The sequence below is a fragment of the Acipenser ruthenus genome, chromosome 9 (genome assembly GCF_902713425.1).
Source record: "Acipenser ruthenus chromosome 9, fAciRut3.2 maternal haplotype, whole genome shotgun sequence".
NCBI lineage: Eukaryota > Metazoa > Chordata > Actinopteri > Acipenseriformes > Acipenseridae > Acipenser > Acipenser ruthenus.
Window position 1 is genome coordinate 51,618,756 of NC_081197.1, and position 18,788 is coordinate 51,637,543.

General features: G+C 36.3%; 1 protein-coding gene across 1 annotated transcript in view; it reads left to right on the forward strand.

The window, feature by feature from the left end:
• Positions 1-18,788, forward strand: part of LOC117405769 (uncharacterized) — a 75,198-nt gene that overhangs the window by 14,682 nt on the left and 41,728 nt on the right. The window contains exons 13-17 of the mRNA XM_059030215.1: positions 31-216; positions 814-1,023; positions 1,448-1,650; positions 2,281-2,389; positions 2,507-2,658. Coding sequence (XP_058886198.1) covers positions 31-216; positions 814-1,023; positions 1,448-1,650; positions 2,281-2,389; positions 2,507-2,658 — 860 coding nt within the window. The remainder of the gene's footprint in view (positions 1-30; positions 217-813; positions 1,024-1,447; positions 1,651-2,280; positions 2,390-2,506; positions 2,659-18,788) is intronic.

Below are 18,788 nucleotides of genomic sequence, written 5' to 3' on the forward strand. Positions count from 1 at the left end.
TAATAGATGCCCACTGTGCTGTACACATAGGATAAGGAGAACAGTGAGCTCCTGGATAACTACTGTCTAACCGTGTCTCAGTCTGAGAGCTGGGAGAGCAAGGCACACAAGATGGAAGGGGAGGTCAGCTCTGTGAGGCTGGAGCTTCTTACCAGCGAGTCTGAGAGGCGCAGATTGACGGAAAACATTGACACCCTGGAGAGAGATCTTGATGAAGTAAGGATTCTTTTTTTTTTTTTTTTTTTTTTTTTTTGTCTTGTCTGCTTTTCAAATATTAAATACAGTGGAAAGAATATACATTTAAAGGTTGTGGTATTACATTTTACTGCTGTTAAAATAATTAAAATGGACCCCACTGTCTTTACACGTACAGTTGGTACACGGCTGTATAAGTTCCATTACAGGTCTTGTCCAGTAAATCTAGCATTGCTTAAAACTTAACATATGGCTAAGGTGACCATATGGCTCGTATTCAGCGGGACAGTTTGGGATAGTTCAGGCTTTTCAACTCACAACCCAGTGCATTCTGGTAAGCGTAGTCCTGCTTCTCTTAAAGGTAAAAATGGTACCTGAGACAGGTAAAACGTACCAGAATGCATTGGGTTGTGTGTTGAAAAGCCTGAATTATCCCAAACTGTCCCACTGAACACAGAGCCATATGGTCACATATGGCAGATCTCTTTCCAATATCCATTTTACTTCATGTTTAGAAAACATTCCAACTGATAGACCAATCCTTGACATGATCCAGGGATGCTTTTTTTGTTGACGAAACATTTCTAGTGATTTGTTTCTATATTTTCTCTGGCTCAGTCCTTGGTGGCAGAGCATACCTGTAAAAATCAGATTTCCCAGCTGAACAAGAGCATAATGAGGCTAGAAGATGAGCTGAGACAGACGCAGTCACAAAAAGCGTCTGTCTTCTCAGATCTGGAGTCCACAAGGGAACTTTGTATCAAACTGGACACCAGCAAGGAGATGACAAGCAGACAGCTTAGCTCCAAGAACCTGGAGATGGAACAAGTATGTATCTCTAAAACAGAACTGTTGTACACTTCTATATTACCTGAGCACACTGATATTATCCCATGTTCCAAAGAGTAAAATGCTACTGTATATACAGCTATGGACAGAAAATGGAATGTGCACACTGTTGTGTAAATCTCTCTGTTGCAGTTTCAGTCACACATTTTTTATAATTATAATCGACACTCAGTTGTCAGGTGCCTTCATATCCAAAACAGCACAAAGAACTTATGTGTCACGTACAGTAGATCAGTCTCAAAAGTGACTGTGGACCATTGTGAAGAACAAATTTCCCACCCCAGAGGTAGCAATGTTTGAGAAGTGGTCACATGTCTTTCCAAAACAATTTAGACGTCTTGCAAAATTGATTTCCCCGCAGATATTTTGTTTTACAGTCAGGTTAATCGTCTTGTCTTTGCAGGTGCTGAATGAGCTGGAATCCAATCGCTCAGAAATCGAGCTCCTCAAGAAGCAGCTGGCAAGTGAGAGGATTTCCTTGAATAACCTGGAGAGCCTGCTGGTAACCAACAGAGAGAAGGAATATCACAGCCAGATGACCACTCAAGAGAAGCTGTCTGAGATCGAGCTGCTGCGAGACAAACTCGCGTTGGCCGACAGCAAGATGTAAGTTCTCAAACAAGATAGCTTTAATAAAGGCTTTGACTTGTCATTGTCTGAAATCTCTGCCCTGTCAAGGGAGGGGCATTCTCTTTTTTTCTGTCTCAGCTGATGTAATGTCATTACTTTTTGCATGTGGTTGGAGGTATTGGTTATTATTATTATTATTATTTATTTCTTAGCAGACGCCCTTATCCAGGGCGACTTACAATCGTAAGCAAATACATTACAGTTCTTATTAAAAGAAAATTTCGGACAATAGGTGGCAGTCAGTGGTAACAGATACAAAGTATTTAGAACTTAGATCTGTTTTAATTGCTATAGATTCAAACATTTTTTAGTTGTACTTTGTTTTGTGTGGGATGCAACTGCAAAGTACATTGTAGCACTGACTGCTGTAACAGGGCAAAAGTACAAGTATCAGTAGGGTAAAGGGGGGACTGTTTAGTTTAACTTGACCTACATTGCTGTGCAGCATAATGACACATCTGGTTTTAATAATGCAACTGCTTGTTGTCTAAATGTTGTGCTAACAACCGTGTACTGTACAGCTTGTTGTTTGTTTATTTATATCTTTGTTGGAGCTGGAGTTCGGCATATTTAAAAAAAAATGCTACTTATTCTTTTTTTTAACAGATTAAATCAAAGTCGTGAGGTTGCTCAGGTCAGAAGCAAATCCGCACAGTTGGAAGCAGAACTGGAATTGACTAATCAGCAATTATCAACTGAGCGGTTTGAAAGGCAAGTGTACGTCCATTCCTGTATCTAATGTTTTTAGTGTGCTTTGACTGTTCATGGTGTGGTATGAGAGTCATGTGGGGATGTGGCGTGTGTTTGAATTGCTTTTTTATCCTTCAGGGAGCGGGCTGTGAACGAGCTTCGTCGCCGAGGCCTGTCTGCCTCACTAAGCTCCACCTCTCCACCGAGAAGGTCCCTCAGCCCCAGAGCCGCCTACTTGCCTGAACGTTCCTTCCTGCGATCCCCAGAACGCTCACTGGACAGGTCATTCGACAGGTGAGAGGAAAAGCTCAGCATTCACACTGATATCTTATGTTCCTTTGGTAATTTTTGATTGATACAGAAAATTGGCCTGTGTTCACAAAATATTTACATTAAAGTAAATGTAGCACAACTCTCGCTAGAGATCTTGCTAAGATGATGCAAATAATATTTTAATTAGTATACTGCGGCTCTATTCATTAGCATATTTTTTCTTAGTACATACAACAAAATGTGCACTTTGCGAATTGTCGTAATGAAAATGCAAATTGTGGTATGTTTGCGCTGTGACTGGCCTATCTTAATACATCTACCCCTAAGTGTTCAGTGTTTTTTTTTTATAAAATGGAAATAAAACTGCTGATGTTAAAAAGTGTCAAGTCTATTTATGAGCTTCAAAATTCCAGTTCAATTAAATAACAATTGAAGGTTATTTATTTATTTTTGTTTGTGGTGTAACTTTGCACTGGAGTAAATACAAACCGTTGTATCTTTGTTCTAATTGAAGACAATGATAGAAGTTTGAAATCATAACATTTTAAATTATTTCAAAATACACTCAGAGTTCCTGCAGTAAGTTTAATTCCTTTAAACAAGGTACACTAACTACCAGTTATTATTATTATTATTATTTATTTCTTAGCAGACGCCCTTATCCAGGGCGACTTACAATTGTTACAAGATATCACATTATACATTATTTCACATTATACAGATAGCACATTATTTTATATACAATTACCCATTTATACAGTTGGGTTTTTACTGGAGCAATCTAGGTAAAGTACCTTGCTCAAGGGTACAACAGCAGTGTCCCCCACTGGGGATTGAACCCACAACCCTCCGGTCAAGAGTCCAGAGCCCTAACCACTACTCCACACTGCTGCCCGTGGATTGAATAGCTAACCTGTATTTATTAAAACCATTGGTTGTTAAAAATATATATATACTATACAGAATAAAAGTTGTATTCTGTAGTACAATTATATTTTGTTGGTTTGATTTTAGAAACTTTTAGTTGATTGTTATTAAGACAGCATTAATGATATACTAATTCAGTCCAAATACATGGCTGCAACATGTTGAGTTGTTTACTGGGTACATGGATCCTCTGGCTTTTTCAAGAAAGCGGAATATGTTTTGCTGCCTGGTCAATACTGGATTACATGTCATGTACATTATGTAATTAGGTGGTACTGTGTATATAATTACGTGGTCTCCAGACTGGAGCAGGACCTCAAAGTACAATATTGCCCCTCACTCTCCCTTGTTACTCCACATCCATCCCATTTGTATTTTTTAAAAGTTCATTGAAATTAGCCCTGTGAGATCACATTACATAAAGTTTACAAATGCATTAGTTTATCCTCAGGTATTCATATATATATATATATATATATATGTGTTTACAGTATTTTATGTTCTTTCAGGAATGTTTCTTTCAGGGACTTCTAAGACTACACTACTGAAAGAGGAAGCACGATTGTGACTGTTAACTGTGCACAACTGTTACCACAAATCAAATGTTCTGTCTGGAAGATATTATACCTTTACTGTGAAGAAAACTTGTTTTTGCCAAAAATATTTTTTCAGGTAAATAAAAAAAAAAAACCTAGGGTTTACAAACAATAAAATAATAATATTTGAGCAATACATAATCTAAATGTATTACATTTACTGTAATTTAATAAGGATGATTTTTAAATGAATTACACATACATGCATACAAACATACTGTAGATGCACACCCCATATGCACACATACTGTACATGCATACATAGATACATTACATACATGAGTTCCCATTCATTCTAACACATTTTTATATGAGAATTATAAATGTTTACATTTGAATAGAGAAACAAAAACAATGTCTGACTGTAACAGCTATTTGTAGATAGATGTTCCCATTGGTTCATCTGGAAAGATATGGCATTAGAAAATGGATCAGTGATTTCCTTTAATCTGATTGGTCAATACGAGGGCTTTAATTTCTGGTAAAGAACCTCAAATCGTATCTTTCAAGCTATGTTTCATCACTGTTCCAAATCAATACGCCAGAAAATACGGAAATACAGTATTCGTGTATTTTACCTTTTTTCTGCTTGATGAAAGAAAATCTCTGTCCTATACTCTTAGTCTATCTTTTTTGAAATTAGTATAGCAAATAAAGTGAAAAAATAAATAAAATCGAGAATAGTGTTTGCTGTCAGCATCAGTACAGTCACCACAGTAGCAACGAATCTCTGGTTTGAATGATGAGTTGAAGAAATCAAACAACTGATTACTCTCAGAAACTTTATTTTGAACATATCACAGTAACACACAGGACAGTGCTCTCTTCTTAGAAAAGCCAGGAAGGAGGCTTTGAATAAACTTTATAAACACACTGTGAACAAGCTACTGAACAAATAGCACAAACAGAATTAACACATAGACTACTAGATATTTTTAATTACTATTTTTAAAACCTTTTTTATTTTTATTTTGCCAATACATTTTAAGACCTAATGGTAACTTAAATACTGAAACATACACAAATACACAGCCTCAAAGTTAGCTGTACTTTTATTCTTCTATATGTTTTACAAACCGTTCACAAACCGTGTTCACTTTTCTGTACGAGAAATCATGAAAAATACTTTTAAATGTTATTTGTTTTAACATATCCCTTTTCGAATAGTACTAGAACCCTCATAAGAGGGCTTTACCATCTCGTAAGGCCCTTCTCATTATGTTAAATGCCCTCGCCTTCAGTTCAGGACATTTAACAGCATGAGGCAGACCTTACCAGACCGGTTCTATTGCTTAAATAATTACCCATCAACATGGACATAGTGCAGCCTTACAAATCTCAAATGCCTCCTATCTAGAGTGATCACAGTTTCACTGAATCATCTGATTTCAGTCACATTTTAACACTGTTTTTCACAGCATTTAGGACTATTTCAATCAACATGTATACTAATCCATCCAGTGTAATGGAATGTTTTAGAAATATTTGATGAGTGATGGCCTTTTACCTCTATTCAGAATTAATGATTGGCAGCAAGCAACTTGACATTTTAATGGAACAGGAGTAAGACTTAATAAGTATCTAGCTGACTTTAACTGTTAATACAGCTGACATAAAACTTCATGGGTAATGAACTGTGAAGAATTTCAGATTTTGACACTAGCTGACATTGTGAATGCAAACTCTCAGCTGAAATTATATGTATAGTTGTCACTCTGATTCTAATTGGGACATTTTATTGGTGCTGTATTATAATATTTATTATGAACAATGAATGAGGTTTTTTTTTTTACATTACTAATCATTTTATGCAAGTTTTTTTGTTGAATTATTTTCAGTAAAGTCAATTTTTTATATACATGTGATAAATGCAATTATTTTGTACTTTATAGGACTGAATAAAATATTAGTTTGTTATTCAATCTTTATTTTTTATGAATGTTACACTCTATAACTCATTGAAGGCAGAAATTATACAGAAAATCTGTGCACATTAACAAAGGCACCTATCTGAGAAAGGTCTTTACACACATGCTTAAGTATTTAATTTGATTTTCATAAATAAGGCCCCTGAAGAATTCCAAATGCACTGTAAATGTACATTTCTACATTTATTAACCCACTGACATTATAAATCAGACTTGAAAATGAGACAAACCTGGTAAAACAATTAAATAAAAAATGTAAAAATATTGTCATGCATTAGCAGTACTCTTTTTAACAGCAAGAGTGCTTGCTTATAAATCTGCTGTACACAGCTGCAGCAGCAAGTTATCTGACTAAAGTCATATAAACATTTACTAACTGTAAGTAAACAAAATGAATCATTTGAACCTTTCTTCATTAATCTTTCTCAACCATTTGTCCTGGGATATTCCCACACGTTGGCACATGTTGCAAGAAGCTAATATTGCAATCTGATCCAATTTAAATGTCCCACAACCTCTGTGAAAGTACAAGAACCTATTATAAGGGGTGTGATGTGATGTGCAGGGTGAGTCACACAGTCGGGATTCCAAAGGGAGCGCTGCATTGAGTTGGTTCCAGACTCCCACAATTTTCTGTGTAAAAAAGAAAGTGCCTCCTGTTTTCTGTTCTGAATGCCCCTTTATCTAACCTCCATTTGTGACCCCTGGTCCTTGTTTCTTTTTTCAGGTCGAAAAAGTCCCTTGGGTCGACATAGTCAATTCCTTTTAGAATTTTGAATGCTTGAATCAGATCACCGCCTAGTCTTCTTTGTTCAAGACTGAATAGATTCAGTTATTTTAGCCTGTCTGCATATGACATGCCTTTTGAACCTGGGATAATTCTGGTCTGGTTTTTGTAGTGTGGTGACCAGAACTGAACACAATATTCTAGATGAGGTCTTACTAATTGATGTTGATTTAGAAAGTGAGTTCCGATGTTTCTTAAGAAAATGTACAAAGTCCTTTTCTTCAATTAATAATAGGTTTATTATAATACATGCAGGGAATCATGTCCCAAGTACAGAACAGACAGATTTCAAAGTTATTACCACTTTACAAGATGTTAAATATCCCTTAACACAGGGCGGTTCCCCTCTCCTGTTTCTGGTATATAACCCATGGTAAAGCGAACCTTTAAATGGGTGTTGGTATTTTTACGTGCCCCCCACCCAGCCAAAGCCTGAATTTGAAAGGTTCCTTTGACATTCAAAGTAACCAGGTTTTATCCTGTTTCCCCAGACAGACAGGGTGTTGGAGGTGTGTGAGATTACAGGGGAGATATAGTTAAGGATTTATTCCTTCTTACTATAACAAGAGAATTGTAAAATGGTTAAGAATGTTCGCCCATGTTGTTGTATTATCTGAGTGACGTACTTAAACATGAAGGAACAAAAAGGTTCAGGTCTCTTAATGCACACACATACACAGAAATGAAAGTAGTGTCTCTGTACCCCAATTGAGATGTGTTCAAAAGATGTAAATGGCTTGCCAGCAAGAAATTACCATTTATGTTAACCAGCTATTGTTGTGTTTATTATCTTGGGTGTGTCAGGTTTTTTTTCCTTTCGTTGGAGAAGGTGCCGTTGGTTAATTTAACCATCTTCTCAAGAATATGCAACTTCAGATGACGTTACCACTCGCTCCCGCTTCCTCTGCTAATCCTTATGAACTAACAGAGTATAGGAGATTTGTGAATTTAGTCACTCAGGTGCATGGGATGTGTGCCAAGCAGAATGATATCTGCTGTTATTTCTCTTTTCCATGTTACAACACTAATGCATGCATTTTAACATTATTTCCCATTATTTAAATTCAACACTTTTCACTATATATCCAAGCATTTTGTTGGCTTTTTATATAGCTTCCCCACATTGTCTAGATGAAGACATTTCTCCTCATTTTCATAGATTCCTTCTTCAATTTCAGTATCTCCCATATGGTATTCATAATGCACATTTTTATTGCCTGCATGCAGTACCTTACACTTTTCTCTATTAAATGTCATTTGCCATGTGTCTGCCCAGTTCTGAATGCTGTCTAGATCATTTTGAATGACCTTTACTTCTGCAATGGTGTTTGCCACTCCTGTGTTCACCTCTAATCAGTACTTTCTGTTTTCTACTTGTTAACCACTCCCTAATCCATGTGCATGCATTTCCTTGAATCCCTACTGCGCTCAGTTTGAGAATTAGTCTTTTATGCAGGACTTTGTCAAAAGCTATCTGGAAATCTAAATAAACCATGTCATGCTTTGCAATTATCCATTGTCGATGTTGCATCCTCAAAAAAATCAAGCAGGTTAGTTAGACACGATCTCCCTTTCCTAAAACCATGCTGACTGTCTCCCTATAGGTAATGTCTTCCTTTTTGTGGATTGGTATTATGTTTGCAATTTTCCAGTCTGTCGGTACAACTCCTGGCTCAAGAGACTGCTGCACGATCTTGGTTAGTGGTTTGTAGATAACTTCTTTCATTTCCTATGCTAAAGTTATTTAAAACTGGATAGGAACAGGTCGACATGTGGGGCATGTTGTCCGTAACCTCCTTTGTAAAAACTTGTGAAAAGTAATCATTTAATATATTTGCTATTCTCTTCGTCTATGATTTTGCCATTTGTATCTCTTAGACATTTTACTTCCTCCTTGAATGTTCTTTTGCTGTTATAATGCTGAAAAAACTTTTTGGAATTGGTTTTAGCCCCCTTGGCAATGCTCATTTCTATCTCTCTCTTGGCCTTTCTAACTTCCTTTTTGTTCCAAGTACTCTTTCTGTGTACTTTTGTTCTTGGTCCCTCTGCCCCAGAAGTAGACGCAGAAGAAATCCTAGCAGAACCATTAGCAGACTTTAGCAATGGCAATATGAAGGATATCGTATTTCCCAATAGCACACATGTACCGATTAGGTATAGTGATACTGTAATGGATAACCAATGGCATTGTTGAGCCCTAGAAAATACTAAGTATTAAAATGTTTAATGTTAAAAACTAAAAATAGTTAAAATAGCTAAAACACTCATGCATTCTTTATTATTATACTAGTTTGGTTGCATTTGCTATGCTTGAGTTAGACATATAAAGATGCATCGCAATGGAGCACTGTTTCCTTTAAGAAATTAATAATTAGGATAAAAAGGTCAAAGGTGAAAGGTCGGAGATTAAGTGGAGTTAAGAGAGTGTATGCGAGTGTTAACAGAGACTGCAAAAGAATGAAAAATGAAAATATAGCTAAAATGCAAAAGCTTTACCATCACTGAACAGGACAGTGCTCTCTAGATTAGTAGGAACAAGTATGCTGTTTGGATGTAAAGAAATGATACGCCTTGCTTTATTAAAAAGGCAAAGTAAAGTTGCAACAAAGAGAAGAAAACTGACTTGTGACTGTTAAGGGTGCAACAGCAGCAGTGAACAATATTTCTAAAATTAAAAGAGCTGGAAAATGTCGACCCTTTCTGGATTCAGTAAGAATTGTAATTATTATGTAAAAGTATGTAAACATGTTCAGTTCTACCAATTGCTCATAATTAGTGTTGTTCTCAAAATAGTCTAGCCTGTCAGTCTTGTTCCTTTTTTACAAGTCGAAAAGCAATGTCACTGCTATAATAAAGCCAGCACGAATATGTATATATTGGTGTCTTTTATATCAAAATAACTTTCACTGTAAAACCATGTTTTAGAATTAAACATAAATCTCATGAATAGATCATATACCCATTTATGAAGTACTGTATTTGTAGTCTATACTACAAAAAAAGTAAAAAGTACATAAATAATAGCATATGTTTATAATCTTTTGCATTAGATTCATGTCCAAATTTAAACACTTGATTTACACTATACACAATAAAATCCCTACTTTTTTTTTTTTTTTTTTTTTTTTTGGAGAGCATATTAAAAAGTAGGCTACTAAACAAAAAATGCATCTACACCCCTACCTTGACCAATAACTGACTTTGATCAGGAAAATAAAAACATCAAAGTGAATGCATTCCTATAAAAAAAAAAAAAAAAAGCCACTCCTATTCACTGATGGCTGTGTGTTTCCAGTACATGTTTTTCCCTGGAAGTAGCTGTGCACCTGACAGCAATGCTTGGCAGTGGTACTGGGGTAGTTTCTCCCCTCCATTGGCTCCTTGTCCTACTTAAGACCTGCCCACGAAAACACGGCAACAGTCACTGCGAACTGAAAGGAGAACGCATTTCTTGGAAAATGTTAATGGCATAAAGAAAAAAGAACAGGAACACTGTCGTCTGCATAAGGTAAATTAATTAACAAATATGTCGTCATCGTTGCATTAGAATTATATAGATTGGGAAGTTTGAATTATTTTCCGGGTAACTTCAACGCAAAAGCCGAAATATTTGTGAAGCAAATTTAACAGTACAGTCGTCCTATAGTTTTTTTTTACGTTACATGTGTTATTGTTTAATGTTTACTGGGTGTAACCATTCTACACTGTATTGTGTAATGAAACGTGACGTCAGTATATGAATGAATGAATGCAAAGTCATTGGCACATACACAGTGTTGGAAAGTATTTCTCCTGTATACGCTGTCTCAAAAATAATACAATATTGTCAGTAGGCTACGCAATTTGCTCCGTTGTTAAGTTTGCGGTGCGGAGCAGATTAAGTTTTTGACGAGACCACTATCACTAAACTAGCAATATCGCCTAATGTAAAACCAAACGAGAGATATCGCTGTTGATGTATGTACTTTATGTTATTATTATTATTATTATTATTATTATTATTATTGTACACTACATGTGTTCTGTTTCTAGATTTTTAAGATGTTTAAGATGTTTAACTATGTAAAACTTAAGAAATCAAGAACTGTAAACACTTTCTTCAAGAAAGACACTGATAAATGGTGATTATCTTCGTACAGCAGTGTACCAGGCAACTTGTTGGATCGGTTCCAATTGCAGCTGTTGACTTTTGGTTAGGTGCTGCTGAAATAACAGGTGTATATAGCGTAAAACGGGTTTATTTATTGGTTAACATTCTCATTTTGTGGAAAAAAGGCAAGCAGTGGCCAATAAAAATGGGGAGGCTGAAAAACGTCAGATGCCTTGGGGTCCCCTTAAGCCCAGTGGCACTGGAACAACTTTTAAAGTGTGGGTGCTGAAAGCCATTGAACAAAACTGTAACCCGTGTATATGATGGAAGCCATGCAAAGGCAAGGGGGTGCTGCCACACCCCCAGCACCCATAGTTCCAGCACCCTTGCTGAAGCCCCCAGCAGCAGTAGAATCTAGTGTATTCTGACTGGCACTTTATATCTTCTTAATGTTTTACCACAATTTAAGGCTGTTGTTAAACACATTTTCTACACTAGCCAGCAGAGAAAACAGTAGCCCGTCATAGTTTATTCTAATAAATGTAACTGTTACACTCACAGTATATGTTTGAAAATCCACTGTATATAACCATACCTGACAACTTTTGGAAATACAAAACCGGGAGATTTCTTTTGGGGCCGGTGTAGTGCTATTTTCAGGTAAGCGGGTAAAAAGTGGTACGCAGCGCACTGCGCTTGCTCGCGCATGCCTAAACAATTTATAATATGCAAATATTTATCATATGCAATACATTTGGTCTTGTACATTTTTTTTTTTACTTATATAACTGTGGTGGACTTCTCATTTTGTCTTGTTCATCGTGAATTATAAAAAAAAAATATGTGAACTTAATGGTAAATGTACCTCTGTTTGACAATAGGAAAAGGCATCACATCGCAATTGATTGCACCTGTACCAAAATCTCACAGCGCACCACTTTAAGTGTGACAGCGTACCAATTTCTAACATTGCACGGGTCAAGTTTTGGTATGCGTACCACATTGTGACAATGTACCACTTTATAATACTACACCAGCAGCTGAATTAAGATATAAAGCGAGCGAGCGGAAGGGGGCGAAGGGGTAGACTTGGCAGGTATAACATTAATATAGCATTTAGATTTCAAGACACTTCACTTAAACATACTTTGCATAAAATATTTCCTAAACAAAGTTGTTAAGGCAGGGGAAAGGCAGGTACAAATCAAGCACGTTCTATTGACTTCATTTGATAAACTTAAATAAATAACCAACAAAATAATGATATACTGTTCTGTACATATGAAACTACTTAATAAAAAGTAAGCAATTCAGACAAAATTTAACTCAGGAGTAAGGTACATTGTAATTTGAAGAAACAAACAGAAACAGTACTCTTAATTATATATTTTTTAATGTATTACAATTTAAATGAATCAATCTTTTTGCATTCACTACGTCCTTCTAAACTGCACTTCGTTCCTTTCACTCTCAGTATGAGCATCCAAGGTCATCAATGTGGGAGGGCACATGTCCAGTGAGTGGCTAAAACATGCAAAAAGGGAGGGGAGGCATGCCACACTTGACTATTTTATTAGATAGGTTTACTCACCGTTCCATGCAAGCCAGTTGAAGAAATGGAAGAATATGATTGGCTAAAAGACGTGCTATTCATAACTACAGAGGAGACAAGAGCGCATCTGCCTCCTCCAAATCTTTATGCTTGAACATTCAACTCTTTGCCCATTTCAAATACCATGCTTTATAGAGGATTAGTATCTTCTTTTTAATATTTTAACTTAAAGGGTTTAATTCTTAAAAGTAATGAAAATCAATTCTGCCTGGCATAAAGTCCAGTACTTTAATTTGTGTGTGTGTGTGTGTGTGTGTTATAAATGCAAAAGTATATTTAAACTTTAATTTTCATGTAATTAGTGCTTGATCAATCAAACAACTAATTTCACAGGTGTCAGGTTGAAGTAGTATAAAATAGCCCATTTTTATAAATAAGAAAAGGTTTTTAAACTTCACAGTACAAGGTTTTGAAATACATATGTTGATCTCCATCTCACTTATGTAAATAATGACATATAAGTTAATAGAAATGTTATATTTTTTATATAGAGAGAGAACTGATCTGGAGATTTTAGTGCAGGCTCATCAGTTTGACTTTGCTCTTATAATTTGCAGGGCCAACAAACCAAACAGTGCTTTTCTAAAGAACACAATAAGCATTTAGCACATGGGCTTGTGTGTACTGGCTTTACCACTGTTGGAATTTAGAGGTCAAATGTTGATATTCTCGCTGTGTGACTCTGAGCAAGGCAATTGAGCTCCTTGTTCTTCAGTCCCATCTAGTAGTAAGCAGGATCACCATCCAGTAAAAAGGAACCATTTTGTAGAGACATTTATTTAACCTCTTGTCATATAGTGACTTCACATTCTCTGGACCTGGATTGCTCGTATTGTCTAATAAAAATGAACTGCTTATTAACAATTTATTTTGTATTTCACATATCAGAATCCTGTTTATGTTATATAATTCATGTATACTTATTCCTTACATTCCATTCATTTTTCCACAGATTAATTTAACTTCATGTTTACACACCATTCTACCAGAGGTAGCATTCCCCTTACAATGTTACCAGGACTTGCTTTGTTTGTGTCTGGTTGTTACTAAACAAACAAAAATAAATACATATAGGGATGATGCATGTTATGTAATCAATCCTGTTGACAAAACATGGAGCTGGCATGTTGTTTGTCTTAGCTACCTACCTGCCTCTTCACTACTGTGCCTCTTACTTGGACTACCTAATATTGATTTAGGTAAGGCCAGGTAGGTAGGCCAAGAAGTGCTAATTGGGGTCTGTGACGGGGTGACATGTCCGAGCCACAGGTCCACCTCGCCTGTCAGGATCACAGAGACACTCGGAGCTTTCTTTCTTTTTCAGGTACAAGCATTTCTTTTCTTTTAAGTAAAATTAAGCACTGGTTCACATACTGGTCAGTCCTCTCAATTGATCCCCCCCACCCTTACAGACAGGCAGCCTTTTAAAGAGCTAGCCACGCCCACATTTTAACAGCCTTAATTAAACAATTTAGTACCGTTTCTTTTTATAACAAAAGTATATATCTTTAAATAGTTACATATATAAAACATCACATATAAAACCTTATTTAAGTTATTTGTTTCTTTTTATACTGTGCACTCGCGCACACAGTATTTTTAACAATGCATAATAGTACCTACAAACGGTTTTAATCATTACTGTTATTATGCAATATACCGTTATTGGTATAAAACACCATAGCTAAGCTGCACGTGTAAATAAACCTGCAAGGCTTCATATTGCAACAATAAAATCACCTCAGAGTAAGTTATATATAACATAGTACAAAAACACGACTCATTGTAAGGTCAAGCCCAAGTGAGCGTGCTCCCTTACAAGGTGTGTGAAACCAGCTGTTAAACTTTTTAAACTTATATCTGGATATTTTGGAAGCTTCTTGAAAGCATTTTGGAAGCATTCTGAACTCCCAGAAGTCATTGCTAAAACATTAAAATTGAAATGCAGTCACCAAAAATGTAGGCCAATGAAGTGAGAATTCATTTCAGGGAAAATTTACTTTAATTCTTTTGTTAGCTTTAAGGTATTTAGTTGACTCTACAGTGCCTAACAGTTGTATTTGCATGTAACAGTTAAAACAGGCAAAATGTGATCAGTACCAACAGAAGCAGCAAAAGGTTATATAAATGTAATTTGCAAAACAAAATAAGCAAATGTAATCAAGCTAGATGAAAGCAAACAAGTTGCTCTCAGGCTTGCCAGGTTCATCTTTTGAATTGAGCTGAGGTGACACAGTAGAAGTTACTAATTGTTTTATTTAACTTGGGTTTTCTTTAATGGCTTTACTCATGGGATTCACTTGTTTAAAACCAAACCAATGTTGTTTATGATCTAAATGCAAATTACATACCCTCCCAGTGAAACAGCTGCCATAGCATTCTGCAAGGGTCAAAGGTTGGTATTGTGGAAGAGTTGTTAAGTAATGTTACATAGTTTTCTCATCTTGAATACAGTATCTTCAGACACAGTTGTTTAGGGTGAAAGATGAGAGACAATGGCATTGACCCAAGCCAGTTGTGCTGAGTACCAATAGAGCGTCTTCTTTCAGCTCACCAAGTACAGGGTTGCTGTTGATCTACAGGCAGCAGTGTGGAGTAGTGGTTAGGGCTCTGGACTCTTGACCAGAGGGTTGTAGGTTCAATCCCCAGTGGAGGACACTGCTGTTGTACCCTTGAGCAAGGTACTTTACCTAGATTGCTCCAGTAAAAACCCAACTGTATAAATGGGTAATTGTATGTAAAAATAATGTGGTATCTGTATAATGTGAAATAATGTATAATGTGATATCTTGTAACAATTGTAAGTCGCCCTGGATAAGGGCGTCTGCTAAGAAATAAATAATAATAATAATAATAATCTAACATGGTGGCCATAAAAACACCACCTGCCCCCAGTGTTTGGAGTCTTTTAAGTTGTCAATTCTGCCACATTTGGTGATAGTTTTTTTTTATAGAGGTTATGTTGTGTTGGGGTCTGTGGCAGAGCAGAGGCTCTGCAATTGTGCACGTGTTTTGTGGCTGGCAGCCATCTTGGCTCAGGCACAGAAGAACAGCCTGGGGCCAAGATGGATGCCTTTACACAGCCACCTAGTAATTGGTAAATTGGATTATTTTATTGGGAAATGTCTAGAACATGGCCAGTTGGGGTTTTCATTTTTGATGATCAATTAACCTCTGGCCACACCCTATAAAAGGGAACACAATTACACCCTGGGGAATTATGCAATTATGTGCCCGCGTAATTTTACGCATAAAACGTATCACCACGCATCGGCACGTAATATTAAATTATATCGCAGTTAAGAGAATGATAGAGAAAAATTCTGGTTCACACTGAGGATAAAGGGAATATTGATTGATTTTGCCAGAAAATGGCACGACAAAGGTCCCACGTTGCAAATATATTATCAAAAGAGAGAGTAAAATATTTTCTTTGTTTTGTTTTGTACACTGTGAAGGTGGCACCCGATGTGATCCACAGCGCTCTGCCGCCAGGGGAAATTGACATCAACTTGTTTTGGTCATCGACAGCTGACTGTTTTCCTAATTTGAAAACATTAGCTTTCAGATACATAAATGCAGTAACAAATACAACTGATGCTGAGTGCAGCAACTCGCTGTGTAATCTCGTCTTGTCTGATTGGAGGCGTTCTCTTTCGGAAGACAAACTGAAAAAGCTGGTGTTCCTTTATTTCAATCTTGGTAATTTAGAAAGACTTTGTTAAAAAAAAATCCATTGTTTTCTACTTCTGTGTTTTTTTTTTTTTTTAAACTTATGCTAGAGATATCCAGTACGAGAGAAGAACCCAATACAATTATTTTTTACTTTGCACATACTTGTACAGAAGTACTGCATAATTGTGCATAATTTAGATTTTTTCTGTGCATAATTCCCTGGGGTGTACACAGTAAATGGTTGTTTGGAGTATATGTAGTAGTGGAGAGTTCAGTGAAGGCATTGCCCAGTCTGAAGAATGTAACAGAAAAAGAGAGAGAAAGAAAGCACCGCGATAGCTGTGCTTGGGTTCTGTTTTGTTTTGTTGTGTCATGGATTTGTTTTGTTTAAACCTTTTTTTTGTTTGTTTGTTTTGTTTTGTAAATAATACAAGTGCGCCGAAGCGCTAAACTGCAGTTCCTGGCTCTGGGTTTACTATTCCTGCCGTTGACCAGTCACACAGGGTACTAACTGCTAAATAAGCCCTATACTAATAATACGGTATTAATAAAACAGTTTAATTGTTTTTAACATACTAATACAGAGGTTGCACTAGCTTTTCTGTTTATGCGTTCCTGAAATGCACATGCCCAAAATGTTGCATCCCATCCATCAAATATACATGTTAACACAAAGGCTAATAAACTCCAGGGATGTGCATTTTGGTACATTTTTATGAACGTTTAAACTCAATGGCATATAGTAGTTTAAACAATCTCTGTGTATCTGTGTATAGATATACATATGAACAGACACACTTTTAGCTTTGTTATATACTAACAGTAGACTGTTCCCATGACAACGAGACGGGGTTCTAAGCACTGTTTGTTGCTTTCATCTACGTGTGTTTTCATGGGTCTCTGTAGTACTCATACAGTCAGAAGTAGATGGCTGAGATGCAGATGGGTGATCTTCATGAGAATCCCCTGAAGATGCTGACTGCTTAGCAAAAAACTTCTGATTGACAACTGACTTGCTGTCAGTGTACACTCTGCACTAGGTATTCATTTTTATGCTTAAAAAAATCTGTCAGGACATTCCTAGTCAGGAAAATAACAAAAGCACAAATCAGGTGACTGCAAAAATGAAGTGCGAGGAAAAGTGGACTTAGGGATGAACAATTAATGTAATTTGCCAGCTCTGTTTGAAATAAAATTAAAGGGACCAGAGTTAGGCTCAGGCAAGATATGAAGGTAAAAACCAATATTGTTATGTAATTAATAGCTTTTTCTGAGTATAATTATGAAACAGAATCAGCTAAATTTGTTTGTCACCTGATTAAAAATAAAACCTGAAAACTTCCAAGCCCTACTTGTGTGTGTGTTGTGTGTGTTTGCATTTACTTTTTCCAAAATAGTGTGTTTTTATTTCTTAGCAATATGGGCCTCTGTTAATATGGGGCATAACACATTATTTTAAAATAAAATACAGTGCATGGTGGGATACTATCTTATTAATTTCCACTCTTCAATGCGCTGCTGGGAATTGTAACCAAACTATTTTGATAGTAATAGTGTGTGTACACATTACGCCCAACTAATCATGAAACGGTACTTCAGTGTGGACGCTTTGAGCTGGATTAATGAAAACGTTTTTGAGTACGGTTCTCCAGATCGGATATGTAGTGTGGACAGGACCTAAAAGTAAATATCCTTAATATTGCTGTGTAAGCCAAATATGAGGCTTATTGCTGCCACCTACAGGACGAGTGTTCCTTAATCAGTGCTGTTATATTGCAGGGGTTTTTTAAACAAGTATTTTATGGTCATTTTGTGCTGCGTCCCTTTCCCATTCTGTGCGTCTCATGAACGCAAGACAAAATATTTTTCCGTCCAATGTGTTTATTTTGCGTCTAGGAAGCAACCTTTGCTAATAGCTTCATTTTCCTTGAAACATACTGTAATAAATGGTGTATACTTGAAGACATTGACGAGGTTTCCATGCAGTTGAGGACGTGACGTAGCATGCACATTCATGCACATTCATGCACATTCCTAACACTGGTGGGTAAATTGCATTTTCACATTTGAAAGCAGCGCAATTTAATAGTAATTAGGCCATTTGCATTTGGAAGGAGAATTTCTCTCCCAAAATTCAAAATTACCTGAAAGGTGCTCCCATGGAAACCCTGTTATTGAGAAAGATTGAAATATTTGTTTTTGGATTTTAAATGCTGCATTTACTATTAGTACATACACAACTATTGCATGTTTTGTTGAGTTATAGGCATTAATACTTGAACCTCAAAGTATTTCAGATGTTGAGAAATTGAGTCAATAGGAAGAACAAGAGATCACAAAAAAAAACTAAGGTTTGAATAAGGGGTGGAACTCAATTCACCTTGGTTACCATATAATTGAATATTGCAGACAAATGCAACAAATAATAGCACACTGACAAAGTGAACAGGTGTGTGAACAAATCCTACTGTATAGCCTGGGAACTGGAGCTCGACCATGCCCTCTTATAAATGCCCCAGTCATCCCACCTACAGTA